At 39.0% G+C, this 21,562-nt stretch overlaps 1 protein-coding gene across 2 annotated transcripts in view; it reads right to left on the reverse strand.

Moving 5' to 3' along the window:
- Positions 1-7,386: 7,386 nt before the first annotated feature.
- Positions 7,387-21,562, reverse strand: part of ANKRD10 (ankyrin repeat domain 10) — a 39,442-nt gene continuing 25,266 nt past the window's right edge. Inside the window, exons 4-6 of one of the 2 annotated variants that reach the window (XM_054056630.1) lie at positions 16,185-16,420; positions 12,018-12,113; positions 7,387-9,051 (exon numbers count right to left, since the gene is read on the reverse strand). In XM_054056630.1, the coding sequence (XP_053912605.1) occupies positions 8,585-9,051; positions 12,018-12,113; positions 16,185-16,420 (799 nt within the window). In that variant the 3' untranslated portion in view covers positions 7,387-8,584. Of the gene's footprint in view, positions 9,070-12,017; positions 12,114-16,184; positions 16,421-21,562 lie in introns of both variants that reach the window. The other variant, XM_054056629.1, reaches the window with a different exon arrangement.

Genomic DNA, 21,562 nt, shown 5'->3' on the forward strand with positions numbered 1-21,562 from the left:
CATCACAGACACCAAAGTTACTGAAAAATAACTGAAAAATGGGGAGATGAGAGAACCTTTTTTATTTGTGTGGGTGAGTAAGGGAGAGCAGAGGTGATTCCACAGGAGCATCCCCAAGACTGATGGAGAATGTGGACAGGAGAGGACAAGGGGACAGGAGAGCTGAAGAAGGCGGGCAGGCTCCTTGGAGGGGACCAAGAGGCACGCAGCACATGTAAACTTTCAATTAACAAGTTTTTCTGGGCCTGTGAGGACCCACCAGGAAGCTCTCACTGTTCTGAGGTGTGCCCTCAGCATTGTACCAATACTGAGCATCAAAGAAGATGCTGCAGTACTGGAAGACAATGCCTGAAGAAAGTTCAAATAGCAGCAAGTGTCCAAGTGTGTAAGACACTGAGTATCCTCCTCATGCTGCTAGCAGGGGGCGCATAGGGTAGGACATGTAGACGAATGAAGAGGTGGGGACGAATGAAGAGGTGGGGACAAGTGAAGTCCAATTACCACGATGCCCCTGAGCCAGCACAGGGCCGGGCCAGGTGGTAAGGGGCCTGATTTCCCATTATCTTTTCCAGGTGACACTTGACCAGGCCTTGAGGGCACTGAGGACCTTTGTATTCCGATCCCCTCACCCCTTCACAAAATTTGGACTTACTGTGTATATATACAGTATTTTGTGTAATATTCAGGAACTTTGATGGTACACCAGATGTGGTGAAAGATCACTTGGAAGTTTGGGGACTTTCTGATACCTGTCAGTTCCCCATGGACCTCTGCTCCTGGTCATCATGAACCAGCATTTCCAGTTCCTCAAGCCCACGTTGTGCTTAGATTGTGCAAATCTACTTGCTGCTTAAGCAAAATGGAAACCAAACATCTGTATCAGGTAAAACAGGCATCGTGTGTCTCTTACATCAGATGTGAACTTTGTCCTTTTGAATGCAAATGGCTGTGAAAAAGGTAACTCTGCTCTAATTCTGGAAAGGCTGGATCTTACTGATCATAGCAGACTTGGAACTTTACATTTGCCTTTTCCTTTCCCCCCTCCCTTGCTACTCCTTCTACTGCTCCCAGAGGTAATATACCTGAAGATACTGTTTTGAAAGCATGTGCATAAACTGATGTCAGTCATCGTCCTGGAATGCTATTAAATTCAATACCGTTTCTGGGAGTATTTCTCTCCATTCAAAAATAGTTTTACTTTATGCATATTTCAGCCTTTGCAATTTTAAGTGTTTTTCCTGTCAGAACCAGAGTGATGATATATATCTGAATTTATCCAGTGCCTGGATGAATTGCTCTGATTCAGTATGAATGAATTTTGAGTCCAGTATCTGAATTTACACAGTTTGGGAGCACATCTATACTGAAATTCTTCAATGCTTTGCATAGTGAGGTCTCTACAGGAGACACAGGACAGCTATAGTGGAACTCATTTTATTCATAATAATTTTAAAACTCACTAACAATAATAAAATCGTTGGTGCCTTCTGTGGCAAAGAGATTACTACTTTTTTTTTCTCAGGCTGTTTTCATCACTTCATTTTGCTGCTTGGCCTGTGTTCCTCTTCTGGTTCCTGAGATCTCTGAATTTCTCATCACCGGATCTCATCCCATCACTAGATTTTTTGATGGTTCTTTCTTTTATTTAGAAAAGATTTGATGAGTCCCTAAAGTCATAGAATCACCAAGGTTGGAAAAGACCTCTAAGATCATCCAGTCCAACCGTCAGCCCAACACCACCATGCCAAACTAAAACATGTCCCACAGTGCCACATCTACATGTTCTTTGAACACCTTCAGGAATGGTGACTCAATCGCTTCCCTGGGCAGCCTCTTCCAATGTTTCACCACTCTTTCAGTAACTTTTTCCTAATATTCACTCCAAACCTTCCCTGGCGCAACTTGAGGCCTTTTCCTCTCATCCTATCCCTTGTTGCTTGGGAGAAGAGACAAACAGCCACCTCACTACAACCTCTATCAGGTAGTTGTGGAGAAATTCCTTGAGAAATTCTGTCTCAAAGAGCCACCTGTGCTGAGGATGCCATCTTTCTGCTCCTTTTACCTCACCGCATGGCTAGTTCGTTGTTAATTATCTGGACTTCTTTCAGGATGAGGCAACCATGTTCATGTTTTCTCTCTTTAGCCTCACACCACACAACTATCCTGTGCGAGAGGTCACCTGTGCATATCTCAGGTCTTTCATTCTGCAAATTGAGTCCAAGGGATAATCTTATTCTCCTGTCTTTGGGTTCAGCAGGATTATTTCCTCAGCTGTTCTATCTTTTACTATTGAGGCCATAGCAGGCTTAACCTCAGGCCGAATACCAAAGACCGAATAAATAGAGCTTATTATTTTAGGCTTGGTGCCACGCTAACCTGGTTAGAGTGTCCAGGTGGCACACATCTGGCTGGGGACTACGCGGCGTTCATCTGACCAGCATCTCAACACCTTGAGAAATACAGGACCATCGCAGCAGTCAGACTGCATTGTCCCCAGCAAGTGAGGCGTGGCACCAGGGTGTGGGAGAAGCTGCTGGTTCCAGGGCAGAGAGAGGTCCACCAGGAGCAATGCTCATTCTGCCATTGCCCCTTTCCTCGCATCCGATACCGAACAGTGCAGGATGTGACCTCTAGTTTGAAATGAGTCTTTTAGAGCAAAACTCATCCTGCACAGTGGTTTCCAGGAGGATTTCTTAGCTTCTTGGTCTCAGCATGTATGGTGGCAGTGTCCCGACTGCAGACCACAGCAGGCAGTGCCCAGGTGTCCATCAGTTCCCTCGGCCCTCCCTGTCCTTGGGAAGGCAGTGCTGGACCAGAGCTACAATGTGCTCCAGCAAGGCCCCTGCTAAGAGACTGGGAAACCAGGATGGCAGGTGGAAACAGGGAGCACATGTTGAGACTGAAGTGAAAAGATCGACTCCTACGTAACGCAATGCTGTAGTAACCGTTTTGTAGACGCATGTATACAAAGTCACGAGCAGTAATTGAAGCAATGTAAGAAGCTTCAGGGCATCCTGCACACCTGAGTGTGCATGGAGGTCGCCCATCCTGCCTTGCAGCTGTGGAAAGATCTAGTAGACCTGTCTGATCTATCGTTTGGACAGGTCATCATTCTTAGTTTCTCTTAGCTCACATCCCAAAGGCTGCTTCCCAGCCACGGCAATGAGTTTAGCAACAAAACGAATCTTAGAAGTTCTGAAAATATTCAGCCAATAATGCCCTTTATTAGTGATTATACAAACTCCTCTACCCTGTTCCTCCTGCAGACTGCACGGCACTGCTTGTGTACACAAAAGAACAGTTACGCATTCAAAAAGCAATGATCCCCTCCACCTACGTGACAATGATTTCTTTACATGAATGTTGTGCTTAATCACTGTCAGCAATGCCAGCCTGTATCTGCAGGATGATGCTCCGAGATGAAGAGTGAAAATATATCCAATAAATGGTGACAGTTTCTAGTACGACAGCACCCAACTCATCAGCTAATGGAAGGCACATCCATGATTTATCAGTACTAGAATTTCAGCTGAAAATGCAGATTTGAAACATTAATTACAAATGTAGTCCAATAGATAAATCTACAGACATTTTATCAGCTATACTATATATAAAAAATCCTGAAGTTTTATACTTTCTAGAATTTAGAATGATCTTTGAGGTCCCTTCTAACCCAAACTATTTACAGAATTTTCTGGTTGGACATCTTATTGTCAGGTGAGTTGCTTGACCCCAAGAACCACCATTCTTGACCCCAGGAACCACCATCGCTTCTCAGCATCATGCATAGACTTCTTGCTTAGTTCTTCATACATTTTGTACCCACGTGATTTTTATAATTTGTCTTATTGGTACTGATTTATACAAATGATGCTGTGTTATACAATGTGTCCAATATAAGATAGAATAAACTGAGATTTCAAACTATGCACCTAATGTTATTAAAGACTTGAGTCAACTTCCACCACCCTCTAGAAATGGTGAGAACAAAACAAAAGCAAACAAACCCCAACTTCCCTCCTCCCCCTCAAAACCTGTCAAAACCCAGAGACACCATGAAGTTTGCGGTAGTAACAGGAAAGCACACACGTCTTTGGTGAGACCGAGCTGCCAGCTAGCACCAACAAACAATGCTTGACCTCTCAGTAACATCACGAGAGGAGCTCTATTAATACCTGGTATTTCCTCTGTAGTGAGATTACATCCTATCTTTGCAGGAAGAGGAACTCAGACCAACTTACTTTTCTTTTTTAACTTACAATTTTTTCTTTAACTTACAATTCTAGCCCAGCAGGATGAAAGATAATTAATAACCCGCAGCTTGGAATTTTGTTCAGCTCTAGGTATTTGGTTATTTTCCTTGTGGATCACTGCTCAAATCAGTGATTGAGCCAGGGCACACGACTTCAGTGTCAAACACGTGTCTCTCCTGCTTGCACGTCACCCAGTTGAGGCTAATTCCTACTGATTCGGAAATGGTTATTAAGTCCTGTACGGCAGCAATATCACACGGAAGCAAAAAGAAGTTACTCATTAAAACTTGTGCTTTTTTGAGGGTTAGAGGATGTCTAACTTTTATGCTCATATCACAGGTAACACTCACACTTTTTTGGCGGTTACTATTTTGAGTGTGGCAAATCCTTTGCTTTGGATACATATTCCAAGCATATGGTGCTGTTATGAACCATTGTAGTGTATTATTTTTTAAAATATTACAGCCAAATGTGCTTTTAAAAGAAACCATCTGCTTTAAAACAGAGTTCTTTTGATCCTTGCCCATAAACAAAGAGGCACCACTTGGAGACAAGAAACTCCGAGAAAGGAAGGAGAGGTGTGAAATATCTGGGAGTCATTAAGTGTAGTAGAAAGGCAGTTATCACTTGTCAGGAATAGTAAACTCTCCTTACATGAGATTTTTTCCCCCCCCCCGTTCCTTGGTTTGATTGGGTCTCAAAGATTTCCTGCCCTGTGGGTCTGTGTCTCCCAGGCCAGCAGTGAAATGGGATGCTTCCTGGGTACCACCTTCCATAACTGCCTCTTCCCCTGCAGCAGGAGAGCTGCAGCTCTCGGTGCTGCCCGGCATAAGAAGTTTCCTCTTTGCCCTTCGTCTCTTTTCAGCCATGTAGGAAACTTGTAACACTGCTCCATTTCCTGCTCCCCTGCCCCCAGATCAGGGCATCTTCCTCCCTGGAGCATCAAAACATTTCTTTCAGCTGTAACCTTACATGAAGCCCTGCTTGAGTTAGAAGCAAATAACAAGACAATCCACTTTACAAGAATGCCAGAGAAGGTTTGTGGGTGGTGGGTTTTTTTTGTCACAAAGATCCCTAGAAAGCGCAATTAAAAAGAATTTCACTGTAGTAGCAACCACCCTGGAGAAAACATACCAGGATTTGAAGGTGCCAGTGAGAAGCTGCAGCATGTGTCACAGCCAGAGGCACCAGCAAGGGAGGAGCAGCCAGGTGTTGGAAACACAGCAGTGTTTTCAAGAACTGCAGAGCACGGCATAATTAAAAGGGTGCAGCACTGCTGCCTGTTAGCAGAATCTGGAACTTCGTAACTCAGCCCTGAAGAGGGCTCGTGAGCCCTACCAGGCTTCTTAAACTGCATCAGCTGGTCTAACGCAGCAGCAGCACTCCAGCATTTTAACAGCAAGATACTTAAAAACAATACCTCTGTGTCATCAGTAGTTACATTTGGAAAGACAGGGCTACACCTGGTAGAGCTCATTCCACACTTGACAGTGTTGCTAACTCAGCACCAGAATGTAGCTGCATCCGTTAGGTTCTTTACTTCTACAGTTTTATTGCTCACATGTACCGGAAATTACAAGACAAACTGAAACCCAGGAAATTCCAATTAAGCCTTTTTTTTCCTGAGAGGGTGCCATGGGTTCGTAACAGTACTGTACGCTGGGGTACGCATCCACCAACCTCAATTACGCTATGATTCTGTGACTCCCTATTTCATGTCCTACTGAATATGTATGGAATAATTTATAAGCAAGTCTTCAGGAGGTCATTGCCCTAAGTACACATATTATCTCAAAAAGCACCTGTGAAAAGGTATTTTTGGAATTGTTATAAACAAATAATCTGATGCCTTAAAAATTATACAGATGAGCTCCTGGTTGAGGCATATTCTGACACAGACTTCTATCTTTTGCAACATTAGCTGTAAAGGAAGCTATCCGGCAAACCCACACAGCATGCCTACATCATACAGCCTTCACTAGTCTTCTACACTCAATTAGAATTGAATAATTAGCTACCACGGGGCCTGACAACAAACACAGACTTTGAAATCTCTCTGCTAGCATGTGGCTGAATACACACACGTAGAAATTGTTTTTTAAGTAAACCAGTAAGTTCTGTCTTTGAATTTGAAACACAGTGCCTTCCAAGATATTTTTAGGTGACAAGATATGAAAAGTAGGTGAATGAAAACCAAATGTAGACAGATTTTAAAAACCTTGTCTTATGAACACTGAGTAAATCTTGTAATGCTAAAATCATGTACCTAAAACTTCATCATTGGAACTGACACATGCAAACTTACTTCTTACCCAAAGAAAACCCTTTAGCAATCAGTTGCACGTCTTGCATGTAAGATGGCAGTGCTTATTAGAACTACGAGTTGCTCTGGTTTATTTGAAGAAGCACAAGAAAGCACATGCAGCAAGCTTGGCAAATACTAAACAGATCTCCAAACCGAACGCTACAACAAATTGAAGGTAGTTGCTCATGTTAGTACGGTGGCAATAGCACACGTGTCTTTGAGCACCACATCAGCAAATTACATTGTCTAAGAACAAGGCCCAGATGCAGTTGTTTAAGCACAACCAAGTGGCTACATGCATGCCAGGAACAGCTTGTCTCGGGTGAGATCCAGCTTTCATTAACAGTATCGTTTGTCTCTAGAAGGCACAGAGGAGTTTTGCTGGTCTGGCCAACTATTTGCAAAAGGATGGGTCAATTTTCCTGTCAGTGCTATTCTCTACCTGAACACACCCCCAGTTTCTTGTACGCAGACAGTGAACTATGTAGACTGTAAGGTCTATTTAAAACAATCACTTTGCTGAAGTCCATAGCATTTTGCCTAAAAATATTCATAGGAGAGTATATTTTCCATGAAAACCAGACAGCCAGTATTTTAACCCATTTTTGGAGTTCGAGGCTGATACAACCTTCATGCATGGGATATCCAGCATGTGTTCCTGTAATTCAGATAGGGACAACATATTGGGCTGTTCACATTTGCTTCCATAAACCAACAAAATCAAGAAACTCCTCAGACGCACCGAGAAAGAGTACAGAGAAATGTGATTAAAAAACTAGTAAAGACTTGCTCAAATTGCCAACAAAATAATAATGTCTAAACAAAATATTCAGATACAATGTAATAGGTTTATTTTTTTTTTAAATCCAAGTTGTAAAGGTCCCTTTTTAAACAAAACAGGAACAAAAGATCAACACAATTCAGAGGGCTTATCTCATTTACCGTATTCTTCCTAACTCTTCACTTATCTTAACACAAAGCAGCAACTTATATTATTAGTGCTCATATAGTGCACTTATATGAATTTTGTGTATTAAGCTTTAAATACAATGTATTTTCCGTGAGCATAGCCCGAAGAGTACACAACATTATATTTTCAAAGCGTATGTTAAAAAAAAAAAAAAGACAAGAAATGTATATCCAAGACAGTAAAACTCAAATATTTTGACTTGGCAAATTCTATAACAAGTAACAGCAATTTTAAACTGCATACAAAGCACAACAGTGCCAACATGCCTCTGGTCTGTGAGCTATGGTAAAATATCAAGCACACATATAAAGGAGAGAAGCCAAAGGAAACCATCACAAATTCAGAGCTAAACCCGAGGCACACCCAACCATGACCAAACAAAGGCAGCCCACTTCCCCACTCTATAATGCAAAGAGCCCAACAACAACAAAAAAGCACTTCTACTCTACAGAAGGTGAAATGGTAACTTCTTCCAATTTCAACTCTGCGTCTTGAAACTTGTTCAGAAAATGTAAAGACGAACATTTAGTTATACCAAACAAATGTACAAACTATAAAGTCAGAGAAGCTCCAGAAGATTGCCATTTTCAACCTTGCATAGTGACAGCGGGCATTGATATTGCTACCATAGCTTCAGCAGAAGATATGGAAAAGAAAAATCTTTACTGCTAAGTGATGCACATACATAACATTTTCTTCACAAAATTCAGATAAACGTTTTAATAAAAGGGAAAACAGCTCTAAAAACGGAAAGATAGTGTTCACAAGCTTAGAAATAAAAAAATACAAAACCAGAACATTCCATAATAAAAAAATGAAAATAGCAAACATTCCATCATAACAGCACCTATTTTATCACTAAATAAGCCCCACACATGCAACAAACTACAACTATTGTATAAGGCTGTCAAATTAAAGGTTTACTTTTCATATAAACAAAGTGTAAAAATAGCAATAAGTTGCAATCTTCAAATTTAATGCTATGTGAGGATTTTGTCCCCCCCCAGATTCATTTGGTAGCAATTTCAATATGCGCTTGATAGAAAGGTCGTTCATCTAGGAACCGTGATACAAATACATTGTGCCTAGGACAGTATTGTCATATCTCTGTTCGACCTTGACAGAATTGGAATGCTCAACAACACTACTAAGTTCGGGGATGCTTTCAGCAGTATCCCCAAAACCGTGATAGTGTCCATAGTGCAAAGTATCTCCAGGGTCTTCCACCCACGAGGGCCGGTTTGAAACACAGCTACTCGGGCTTCCGTTCAGATGTAGAGATCCACACATATCAGTGGAATTATTCACGGCTTTTTCTGGTTCCTCGGTGCCGTTACTGGTATGAATTCGATGCCTACTGGGAGAAGTTATTCCAGATATTATTCCATTAGGTGTTAATGCTAAACACTCCTCACGCCTGGCATCCATCCCACTGAGCTGTTGTGCGGCGGTGAAATCCGAATGTCCATTGATGGCATATCCATTTGTCAGTGCATTCAATATGGAGCTACTGCTATTCATATCTGCATTAAGAAATACACCTGTCACCAACAATTAAGAATAAATCGAAATACATCAAAATGACTCCACTACGCTCCACTTATTTAAAAGAAGTTTCCATATGCATCTTTGAATGTAAGTCTACACTTTCTTTATTTATAATAATATAGGTAGTTCAAAGTAACAACAGCTGAGCAGTGAACTTGTAGCATGGATTCTTAAGTTGAAAATGCAACTGGCTATCTACATTCAATGTGTAAATAAGCCTATATTAATCTTTACAAAGACACTGTGAACTCAGCTTTTTTTTTTATTTATTTTTATTTAACCGTATGAAATAAGTGTAGCAGACAACACTCTGGGCAGTGTTTTGAAAAATGGAATAAAAGGCATCTTTCCACCTTAACTGTAATGCCCTTGTGGGATGAAAGATGATGTCTGTACAAGAACTGAAAAGCTGTGAGAGAGTGAAGGGTCGGGTGCTTTATTTTTAAGCTGTAATTTATCTGTAGCTGTTTTTTTTCCCTTCTTTTTAGTGGTAACTCTCACAGCACAGTATACAGTGAAATAGGTCAATTAAAGAAAAGTTATGCCGGGGTGCTAATAAAAACGTTTCAAAATTCCTTTATTCTGAAAGTATTTCAGTTTATCTAGCAGCTTGCTAGATAACATACTAGGCAGGTTTGTATGTAATGGTAAGTTTATAATAACATCTGTACAAACCACATGCAAAATGCCACACAATAGCAACAGCAGAGTGCACAGAAGACTAAAAAAGATTAGTAGTAGGAAACAAAATTCTAAAAATATGCATGCAAAAACCACTGACAACTGTTTTAAAGCAATTCTCCTTTAAATTTAGTAATTAGTACAATAGTTTTTATTTCCATAAACAGTATGTCCAAAATGTATGTTTTTGCAGTGGTACTCAAAGTACTAGCACAAAAAACGGGTGATATATTCTGCCTTAAAAATGCCTACCAGTAAAGGATATCTAAAATTTACTTCTATAATACGGAAAATAGAAATATATATTGGTAAAGATGAGCAAGGCAAATGGAGAAACTACGGATCTGTATGGTGACATTTACAGTTTTGACATTGTTATTATCCTTGGATACATGCACATATGTTTATGTGTACATGACGCATAAACTTATATGCAAAATAGGATTAATTTACTGTGTATTTCCAATTCACGCCAGTCAGTCTGTTGGTAACTTCCCACCCTTTGCAAAACTTTGGGTTCCTGTTTAAGTGACACATCATGAGTACCACTGTTTGACAAAAGAACCTGAAGTTTTGGTTCTCTATTAGACTTTCGCATGGGTATTATCTGAAACACGGATTCCGATACTCATACTTCACATACAGCAATACATAACGTCAAAAACGTGTTTGATTTGCAACTCACTGGATGTAGGAACTGGAGTTTTCTGTGTAGGCCCTACATGAGTTAAAATAACCACATCTGCTGAACTCGCTAACCATAAATTCTTATTGTCGGTGGAAAAAAAACCCCAAACCCATCAAGACACCAAAGCTAATATTTCAGTGATGAAAACGCACAGAAGGAATTTCATATAGTGTTTATTAACTGAAAAGTGCAAAATTTTAACTGTTTAGAAAGAAATCCTTATAGGCTGGCTTTGCCAAATCAGATTTAATAAAAATGGCACTATTATTAGTTAATATGCAAAATTAGGTAATGAATAGATCTAGTGATAATTATAGAAGGTTACTTTTTGTTAAAAATTAGCACCTATAGTAATAGAGTATACTTATGAAAGACAATCATTTTTTAATTTTCCATAAATAAGAACACTTAGTAATTATCACTGGAAAATATCATAGTCTACTTTTAAAGTACTGGTTGTGTATATATATATATATATATATGTATACATATAGTTTTCCTAATATATTAAAACATTTATTAATTATCATTCCCTTTGGTGAATCTGATCTGTGGTACAAAGCATAACCATATTTATCACAGACCAAATTTAAGTAAGAAATTAATTTCTGAATGCGATAATGCACTATTATAGTAACTCCATGCCTTTATGTACAAAATGCATGGAAAAACCTGACCCAAGACAGTTTTAACTGAAACTCCATACACGTCCTGAGGTTACCCAAAACATCTTGATTAAGCAGCCCCTAAAAAACTTAGAGCATTAATATCCACTAACACTAGTAGCACTTTGACTGTTCCATGAAGATTGGTGCGAATCACAAAACCTGTTTTCCAAGGTATGCTAGTTCCAAATACTAATTTAAAAACTGTGATTTCCAGTCTTTTATTTACATTAAAAAAAACTATAGCAGGATCCTGCACTTATGTCATTACATCTGAACAAATTCTGAATATATGGTATATGTCCAGATTATACTATTCTTTATAGTATCTGTTGAGCTACGTTAGATATAGTTTTGTTTAACATATGTTACTTTCAAAGCTATATAAGCACTAGGATATGTTTCCCTATCAAGTCTTCTTATTAGCAATTAAATATAATGGATGAAACAAATAATTTTTAATAATTTCTGAATTACCTTTAACCTGAAATTAGAGCAACTAAAAGCAAGGCACAACATAATACAAGCCTCAGGTTAAAAGTGAAACAGCCACTGTGGATTCTGTTTTTCTGTAATAAACTACCAATAAACTTCCTCTTTCACCATTACAATATATTGCAAAACCCCAGCTATTTTTAGATGCCTACTAAACCCCCCATATAATGGGTATTACAGCAATACAATAGTTTTCAAGGCTCTAGACAACAATGTGCAAAATTAAAAGACTAAGCTTTATACTTCAATTAAAAATAAAATGCATGTTGATTCTTGCAACGACAAGGAGTTTGCATTGCAGAAACAGTGTATATCTCAATTTCTTTTGGTCCAACAGAAGTACTCTCCTGTTGTTTGGTGTCTTCAACCATTTGAATGTTGTTGTAGTTAACAGGAAACTGTCCACTCCCACCTGATACAACAGCAAACTCTCTATCAACGTGCATATTGTCAGCATCGTCCTCAGCTCCTCCATTCATCATTGGTATTAAGCCATCAATGCTGTAAGCTGATAAAAAAAAAAAGGACACATTTAGTCACTAGTACATACTTGAAAACTTAGACAACAAACAGATGAGTACTTGGACTACTAAAGCATGAACTTTTTACAAAGAAATGTAAACTTTCATGCCTGAAAGCTTCTGATGTGTTTGAGATTCCACATACAGCGTAAGTAAATGCTAAGTACTTGCACTTTCAATTTTAAACCCTCAAAATGGAAAATTACGAGTGCACCTATCACACTTTGTACCTGGTGTACTGAACAGACTAAAAAGCAATTTAAGTTACTCAGTGTATCCCTACCTCACATTCGTTTGTCTCTCTGGACTTCCCTCCTTCACTCCCAAGGGCCATTTCCCAGTAACCCACCCCCTATTCACACCAGACTGCCTCAGGGATCCCTTCAAGAACTGAACAAACAGATCTGCCTTCTGAGAAAAGCTGGCAAGTGTTCTGACTGCTGTCAGAAATGCTTTAGTAAGTGAGACAAGCTCAACTTCACTACCTCTTATAGCTAGCACCCAAAGCGCTGCTCCAGTAGAGTCCCAGCAGACTCTGCACTGCTCCTCCACTGACATTAAAGCACCTTTTTATATACGCTGCACACACTCTTATTATGTTATAAAGGGCTACTTTAGTAGACGGCAAGTCAGCTCTCATTACTTTGGGCACAAGAGGAATTCTCATAAACTACTCATTTTTTAGAAAAAATAAGCAATAGCTAAAGTGTTTCAGGGCCAAACAGATCACACAGGACTTAAACGAGACCAGAGCCCTCAGATCAGTGGGCTTCAAATTACCTTAAACCAGGAAAGGCATTTTTCCTAGTTGCCTCAAGGAATGTAGAAGTGCAGTCTCATGATGGCCGATTCAAAGGCACATCTGGCAATGCACTCCAGCCCCACCTCACAAAGAACACCTAAAAGCAGTCATTCTGATGCTCATGATACTGATACCATCAGTTACTGGCTGTGTACAGCAAGTCAGTAGTGTGTGCAGCACGTCCAACAAACTGAAAAACCCAGCCTGCCAAGGGACAATGAACCTGAAGGGCTAGGATTAGGACTGCCCTGAACACAGCGGCACCACATGGTGTGCAACATTGTATTTGACCCTGAGCACCACCCTCTCCCAATAGGCCTATGAAGCAAGGTGAGTTTTGGAACCGATTTCAGAAAAATGGACATAAAATCCAGCCCATGTTTCCAAGTCAAAAACTATTTGGTGTCTATTCTAAAAGGGACCACCCATCTACTTTTAAGTTCAGCTTCAGCCTTCGAAACTAATTTTCACATTCCATTTGTGAGTAATTAGTTTTTATCGCAGTGTATCACCTTTTGATGTTGCTTCATTTTGAGGCTAAAGGGTTTTTTTATACTATACATTCATTAGCAGATACATGTGTGTGCATATAAACAAAACTACATGTAACCAACCTCCACCAGCTCCAGCTATTGCAGGGCAAAGGGCAAAGCACAGTTGAAGTGCTCAACTTCTTCCAACTCTACTACCTACAGGTTCTAGTAAGGGGCATACACTGTGCATGGTCACAAGCAGTACTTTTTTTCCCAAAGCAGCGATTGTTTTAATTCAGAGTATGGCTATCAAAACCTTAGAATCATAGAATGCTCTGGGTTGGAAGGGACCTTTACAGGTCATCTAGTCCAACGCCCTGCAGAAGCGTGGACATCTTTCAGCAGGTCAGGTTTCTCAGAGCCCCGTCCAACCCATTCCAGTGTCTTACCAACAGTTCTTCCATGCAGCGGCTGCCTGCACTCTCTCCGAACATCTAGAATCTCCTGTGCAAATAGTCTTTAAAAAGACAACTGACCAGCATGGCTTTGGTAAGATCACCACAAAATTTGGCTTGTTTTGTGAAAAGGGTAGCTAAGCACAAAGCCGCACTGATGATTTCTCATTACTCAGCTATGTTGTTTACAAAGTGCCGTAAGAACGGCAATACATCCTTACTCCAACAGACTTTTTACATTGATAAAACAGACACTACTGATGCCTGCATCTCTGAGGGCAGACACACTGGATTAGAAACTTCAGCTTCCACAGCTGGGATGCACCTCTTTCTTACTCTAGAAACCTCCAAGCAAACACAGCAAAGGTTTCTGCTTTGTTTGCCGAAGGCTTAAAAAAAGTTCATACTGGTGAAAAGTTCAAAAATCACCTGCTCTTAATTCCTTCTGTAGCTCTCTCCAATTGCTCAGAACTTGTTCACTTTAATGTACTGCCTATTTGTTTGCTCACTCTACCTTATCCACTGGACCAGCTGTTTATCATGGAATAGTTTGCGTTGGAAGGAACCTTAAAGATCATGCAGTTCCAACCCCCTTGCGGTAGGCACAGACAACTTCCACTGGACCAGGTTGCTCAAAGCCTCATCCAACCTGAACCTGAACACCTTCACAGATGGGGCATCCATGACTTCTCTGGGCAACCTGCTCCAGTGCCTCATCGCCCTCTCGGTAAAAAAAATCTCCTCCCAGTATTTAATCCAAATCTCCCCTTCAGCTTAAAACTGTTACCCCTTGTCCTACCATTGCACTCCCTGATAAAGAGCCTCTCTCCATCTTTCCTGTTGGCAAAGAAAGGTCTTTTATGCTGGAAGGCAATGCAGATACTATTTCATGACAACACAGAGTGCAAAAATAGCTAGCCAGTACTCCTCCCACAGATTGTGGGGAAACGCTATCTATTGACTAGCTTGGAGTCACTCTCTGAAACTAAAGAGCTTGGTTGTTATGATATTCTGAAGGAATAGCTCTTCAAAGCGGAACATGCCCATCTTTGACTTCAAGACCACCTCCCATTAACTGAACATGGATGACATCTTCTTCTAGCTGTTACAGGCATCTGCACGCTATGCAAGACTTCTCATACTATGTAGCTACTTATGGGTATCAATCCTGAAAAGAAGACTCATATTTAATTGCATAGGCACTCCTCCCCATTGTGGAAGTATTTATAGTTTAGATCAACTACAGGAAGTAACACATCCTGCTTATGACTGGCTACGAATGCCCTGTTAAGGCCTCTGATCCTAGTGCAGTTGAGATGGTGGCTTCATAGCAAGAAATATTACAGTGTCAATACTGATGGAATTTATCTTGTCTATGTTCTATTTAGAAACACTCTCTTCTTTGTCCCAATTCCTCTTTTTTATCTGGAATTAAGCACTGCTTGATCCCATTTTATTGTCTCACTTACGTCTCACCTGTCAGGACAATATAAGCTTTAGCCAAATAAAGTGTCTTCCATGAAGACCTACAAAGTCCCTTTCATAGACACAGGAAAAAGATGGCTGCATTCTTTTAATTTAATGGGATAACTATCAGAAAGGAAGATGCTCTCTATTGTGTTATTCGAGGTGTTTATAAGACATAAAAAAAGGCTTATTCATATAGGCACCAAAAAAATATCTTTGAGGTTGTGCTATTGTGTCACTGCTAGCAGAGGAAGCAGCATCTTCAGTGCACAAAGCTCAAAAGGAATGCTTAAGGTTCATTCTAGTCTTACATTCTTCTGTAAGACATCAATCCCTCTTGGAACACGATCCTAAAAACTTAAGGTGTGTTAACTTAAACGTCACAGACATAATGCCTCTTGATTGGTGAAACCTTTTTGCATCAAGTTTCTTCCATTCATCTCCTCTAGCAAACAGTTTATGAATTGTGAATTAATCTTTAAGTGGAAAATAACCACCAGAACATCTGGGCATCTTTCTGAGTTATCACAACATTATTTGGCTCTCCTGAAGGAAAAGCAATTGAGGCAGGAGCAGAAGCTAATTTCATCTCCTCCTCTTCCACATATTATTCATGGCATCATGTAACTTTTAGAACTCTCTGGAAACAAATTTCTAAACACACTAATATGATCACAGGGAAAATCAGGATCTTGCGGCATAGAACATTTGTATTCGTCTCCTTCTTGTACCGACATGTAATTCAGACAAGTAGGCGAGTTTGTCAATAACACTCAACATCCACTCAGAAAAGCTTTAAAATGTTTATTTTCCTTTCTCAGCAACAGTATCACCCCAACCCTTTTACCTCTGAGGTCTCACCTTCTGTTCTAGCCTTCTTTGCTCCAGCAGACTCCATATCTTCAAAGGATCTCTTTCGACTCATCCCACCACTGAATGGATTGGGATCTGCATTCTGATGAACCCCATTTAAGTTGCCATTGCTATAGAAACAATTAATGTGACATTTCTGGAGGTTCATGAGAAACTGGGCACATTCTTGGAAGCCCTGGGTTTGTGCAAGGTCTGCTGCTGTCAGGCCACTGGCATTTCTCAAGCTGTACAATACAAAGAAACTGAATTACACTCATTCATCAAGCTAGCTTGCTGCTGCTGCTGCCCTTACTGACTATCTATCTGTTGGTGATGAGAGAAAACACATACTTAGCAAATTTCCATTAAGAAATTAGTTATCAATCTTAGTTTTATAACTAACTTAACTTCTTGCACATTACATCTGGCTTCTAAGCAAAATTTGGGAGACAATACACTCTTAAATAAAATCAATATACTATGTGCCTTAGAAAAAAAACATCTTCCTATTTAAAATTCTCAAAACGCTTTATTCTAAAATAGTCTGAAGTATCTGATCTTACATAACTTCAGACTAACTTAAGCCTTGAATTTTATCATCTTCTGCAGTTTATTCTGCAATCTATTGCTTTAACGTGAGCAAAAGATCAAATACTCAAAACAAACTTAACATGACTTGGCAATTGTCCATGGCATTCTGGTTTCTAAGGCAACAACATCACCATTCTTCCTAACAATAAAATATATACATATATAGAAAAAGATAAGATAGATAAAGATGCTATACTTAGTTATGCTTTGCTTATACTTTTTCCTGGTTTGTTTTTCATTTCAAAGTGTGTGACATCATAAGTGCTGGGACTTGCTTTGTTATTTGAACCAAGACTTTTCCACACACAAGATAATGGCACTTTGATTTTGAATATTCTAATGCATCAATGAGATTACAAAAGAAATCAGCTAGAACATGGAGATGCAATGGTTTAATTTGAAAGAGTGCTGTATCACACGCATTCACACAGACAGTATGTCTGTGCTTAGAAGTATAGGCTAACTTCATAAGCAAGTGCATGAAAGCGGAGACCAGGCAGCCAGAAATAACAAAACCAGATTGTGAAGCAAAAGATGCCAATAAATCTTCCCAAAGTTCTTTTGCCTTTCTAGACAGATCTAACTAGTCAGAAAATTAAATTTTTGATTTGTGACTTCAGCAGTTTAGGTAAGTTCATTACTTAAAAATCCAGAAACAGACCAACCAAAAGAGTAATAGACCTGATTCTGTGGAAACTCATACAAAGCAGAAAAAACTCATTCTAGCTCAAACAAAGAAAACAAAGGACAAAGCCCAGATTCGCTTCCTACACCCCTGCAACTTATTTTCTATAAAAATACAACTAAAAAGAGTCTCTAGGGACTATTACAGTAAGGCTAATTGCATAAACTGATACTGCTGGATTACATAGAATATGTAAGACTAAATTCATCAAAATATTATAGAATCAGAAAAAATCATGAGGTTACATCAAGGTAATTTCATTCCATGCTGCAATATTCTAAGTTACCACTTACTGTGGCTACTAGTGAAAATCAAGAGAACAGCAGCCAACAGTGGTACAGAAACTAAGACTTTAGAAGTCTAAAAATTACAGTTAGTCAGCAGAACCTCAAGGTAGGGGGATAAGTTTTAAATATCTAAAAAAACAGCTGCAAAGACAGCGATCTGTTCTGTGCATCCAGTGCAGGCAGTGTATGAATGGGATTAACAGGAACAAAGGATATTTGAAGAGAGGCATTAAGAGAAAGTTCAGAGTATAAAAGTTGCTGAATCTCCAGAAGGTTCTCTTTTCCTCTTCATTTTAAGAGCAATTATGACTTCTGAAATTCTGCAAAATACAGTCAATCTTTTGCCATACTGAACTAGATGGCCTGTTGAGGTCCCCAATAACCAAGATTCAATGCTCTTTTAGTAGTTCTAACTTACTTGGGTACCACATGGATGTAAAACAATGCAACTACAGCTAAAGAAACAGAAATTTAAACATATCCATTTTCTTCAAAAAGAACAGCTCTGTTCTCTGAAATATAATTTAGATTTCCAAGACCCAGAAGAACAGTAAAGGAAATAGAAAAAAAGAGCAGATTAGAATTACACAAAGACAAAAATGACCAAAACAACATGGTGTTGACTGACCACCTGATTTAATAAAACCTTCAAGGACTAAGTAATTCTTTTACTTAGCAAATGTTACTGAACAATAACTATGCCTGGAAAAACGGACTGTAAGACAGACTACAGGTTAAGTCACCATTTCCCAAAGGAATGTCAACAGAAGTTGCTGGAGGCATCTGGAGATGTGCAAACCAAGATACAAGTGCGTAAGGCCACATGACCAAATTCTGCGAAAAAAGTTAAATTTCTCATGAACAAAATAAACGTCACATCATTGTTTGTTAGACTTTAAAATGTAAAGACCCTTGGTACTTTTAAATCTGCCTCCTTCCCTCCTCTTCCTGAACAGCTTACTCTTAACAGGGAGACACAAGATGTACTTGTTCGCCAGGAGTATTTTGGAAGCACTGCATAGATTTTCAAGGAACTCAAAACACATTTGACATAACATTCTGGCTTCTGAGAGCTTAGAAAGGACTCTTTTTAAAACCTGAGACTGAATTCAACCTAACAATACCAAGAAAAATTCCTGTGTTCAGGAGTTAGGAATGAAAAAACAAAAGGGAGTGGGGGGAAGTCCAATCAAATAAAAGGAATCCAAGATCTTGATGACTCTAGAAACTGGTTGGCCAATGGCTACGGAGAAGAACACAACTGTTCGGTTCCTTCTGCTCCCTCTCATTGGGACCATTAAGTTTATCTTTCTATCCTCTCTATATGTACTTGTCAAATTACATTAATTTAATCAAAGCCTAATTATTCTGTGACTTCAAGTCTTTTCAAATTTCAGTTAAACTGGTTTGCATTCCAGTACTAATGGGAAGGAGAAAAGGAAAGTTCACAAAATTGTCAGAAACTCTTGAGTAACTTTATCAGAAACAAGCTAGGAAGACAAACCACATCTATTTAGCTCATTTTTCTAGCCCACTCTACAATGAAAAGATCCATCAGTGGGAACACACAAGACAGTAAGAGCTAGCTGTGCTGTACTAGCTCATGATAACAAAATGCAAGGAATCGGAAGGAAAAAAATGTTAACTTGAGTAGTAACGTGCACAAAGTATCAAAAAAAATACAGGTATCACAGAGTTTTTCCACACTCACATGGTTTTATGTAATTCCAAAAGTAGGCAGAAATACTGCCATTTCTGTGAGGATTCCAAGTGCCTAACAGAAAAATACAGTCTTATAGAGTCCTTCTAGAAATCCTGAAGTGGAACACTTAGATGAATAAAAAAAGCTAAGACATCTTCTAGACCATCTAATCTGGACTTGGCTCTGTTACAGCAGCAGTTACAAGGAAGTGAGAACATACCTATCACTAAATCTGCAGTGTATGGTCTACCTCAAATGCTGACAACACCCGAAAATGAAGCAGCTACCTCCACTTAGTGCATGAGCTAAGAATATAAAAGCCATTATTGAAAACAGACTCCATTATAGGAATGACAAAAGAATGGTTCACTGCCTCATCTACTCATAAAACTAAGGGGAATCAAATCTCTCAAGTTTGATCCCTGTGTCAGTCCTTGGCTATGAACTGCAATTATATGTAAACTGACTACCAAGTAAAAAGGAGGAGCATTAACTGAAGATTAATTTGGCTGTCAAGTAGACTACATGTGACACGGACCACTAGCTTAAAAAAACCAAAACAGCCAACAAGCAGGAAACTCAAAGAGGTAATGGCTATATTTATGTGAGTTTTCAACTACTTCAGTTATAAGCCCTAACCCTTGAAAGGTACTTCTCTTAATTTCCAGTGGCTGCCTACATAAAGTAAAAGGACTTGGCTAGGTAAAGAATAGTATTAACTGCAAATATCTTCAAGAACCAAGTTGTAAAATAAAGATAGTGAAAAAAAAAAAAAGGTAAACCACTGGACAATGCAGACAGAAATACCTTGAAACTTCACATCTCCTGGAAAAAAAAAAAATAAATCTTCTTTTCCACCCACCCTCTCCTTTTAAGTAAGTTAAAACTCTCTTCAGCGTTAGTTTTGACCTTTTACTCTAAGTACCTAGAAATAGTGGAAGCTCCAAAGAAGCTCAGAACACAATTTGGTATTAAATCTTTAGGCAAGCTGTCCTTTGGTTACTACTAATCATACCGCAAATATGACAGTTCTATTTCTGTAACTGTATTACTCAAAATTTAAAAAACAGTAAGGACATTTCCTGCAGGTTCTGTGCTGTGGGGTTGTTTTTTTCCCTCCTGTCAACTTGAGGACAAGCTCATTTCTTTTCAAGATTTTTCACCAAGCTAAAGCAACACTAGGCAAATAACAAGCTACATAAACTGTATTTTTCAAAGATGATCTTATGAAAGAAGCAGCTACCAGTAAGGAAGGTGTGGAAAGATGGAAGTAGTTAGTAAAGAATATCAGACTAAGCCTTCAAAAGTTATATGCATTTCATGATTAGTCAGTCTTTTATTAAATAAAAGATGACGTGACATGGCACAACATTTTCTAAAGGTTGGCCTAGTTACTGTCAAAACAGACAACAGTTCTAAAAAGTTAACTACCTCGCTCTTCAATAAAAGAGTCAAAAACTGAAGACATCTCTGAGGCTCAGTTCAGCTACAAGAACAGGTGGAAAAAAAATGGAGAAGACACTGGAACCTACTATGGACAAGAACATACATGATGGCTTGAACTGAGAAACAGGAGAAAAATCCCTTACTTAACCCTTGGCCAGGACAAAATGCATTTTTGCCAAGTGGTAAGAAACTCAACTGTATGCTCAGTAAAAACATAACTCGCATCCTTTCCGAAGCAATTTAAGCATCTGAAAAACAAGTGAGTCTTGTTAAAATTCTTTCACTTCACAGTAATGTTTTGCTTTACAGTTTATTTACTATTTCCATCTACTTCCCATTTCTAGAAACAAATTAGAATTATGAAACATATTATTTACCCTCAGCCTTCTTGTAGGCCAAAATCCAGGAGCTGGGAATGATAGACATATTGTTTTCTTCAAAGTACAGAAGTATAAGATGGTAATTGCAAAGCAAAAGGCGAAAAATATAATCAGAAAGATACACTTTCATACTGTAAAGTTAAATTAAATAGTAAAAAAAATCAGGAAGAAAAATTGAGGCAAGTTTGAATATGGATGAGTAGAAGTAGGTGATCTTGAAGTTCCTTGACTGATAATGTTTAACACTTGAACTATTCTGTAGTGACAGTGTTTTATAAATAAACTCAAACTTGCAT

Source organism: Cuculus canorus, chromosome 1 (genome assembly GCF_017976375.1).
Source record: "Cuculus canorus isolate bCucCan1 chromosome 1, bCucCan1.pri, whole genome shotgun sequence".
Taxonomy (NCBI): domain Eukaryota; kingdom Metazoa; phylum Chordata; class Aves; order Cuculiformes; family Cuculidae; genus Cuculus; species Cuculus canorus.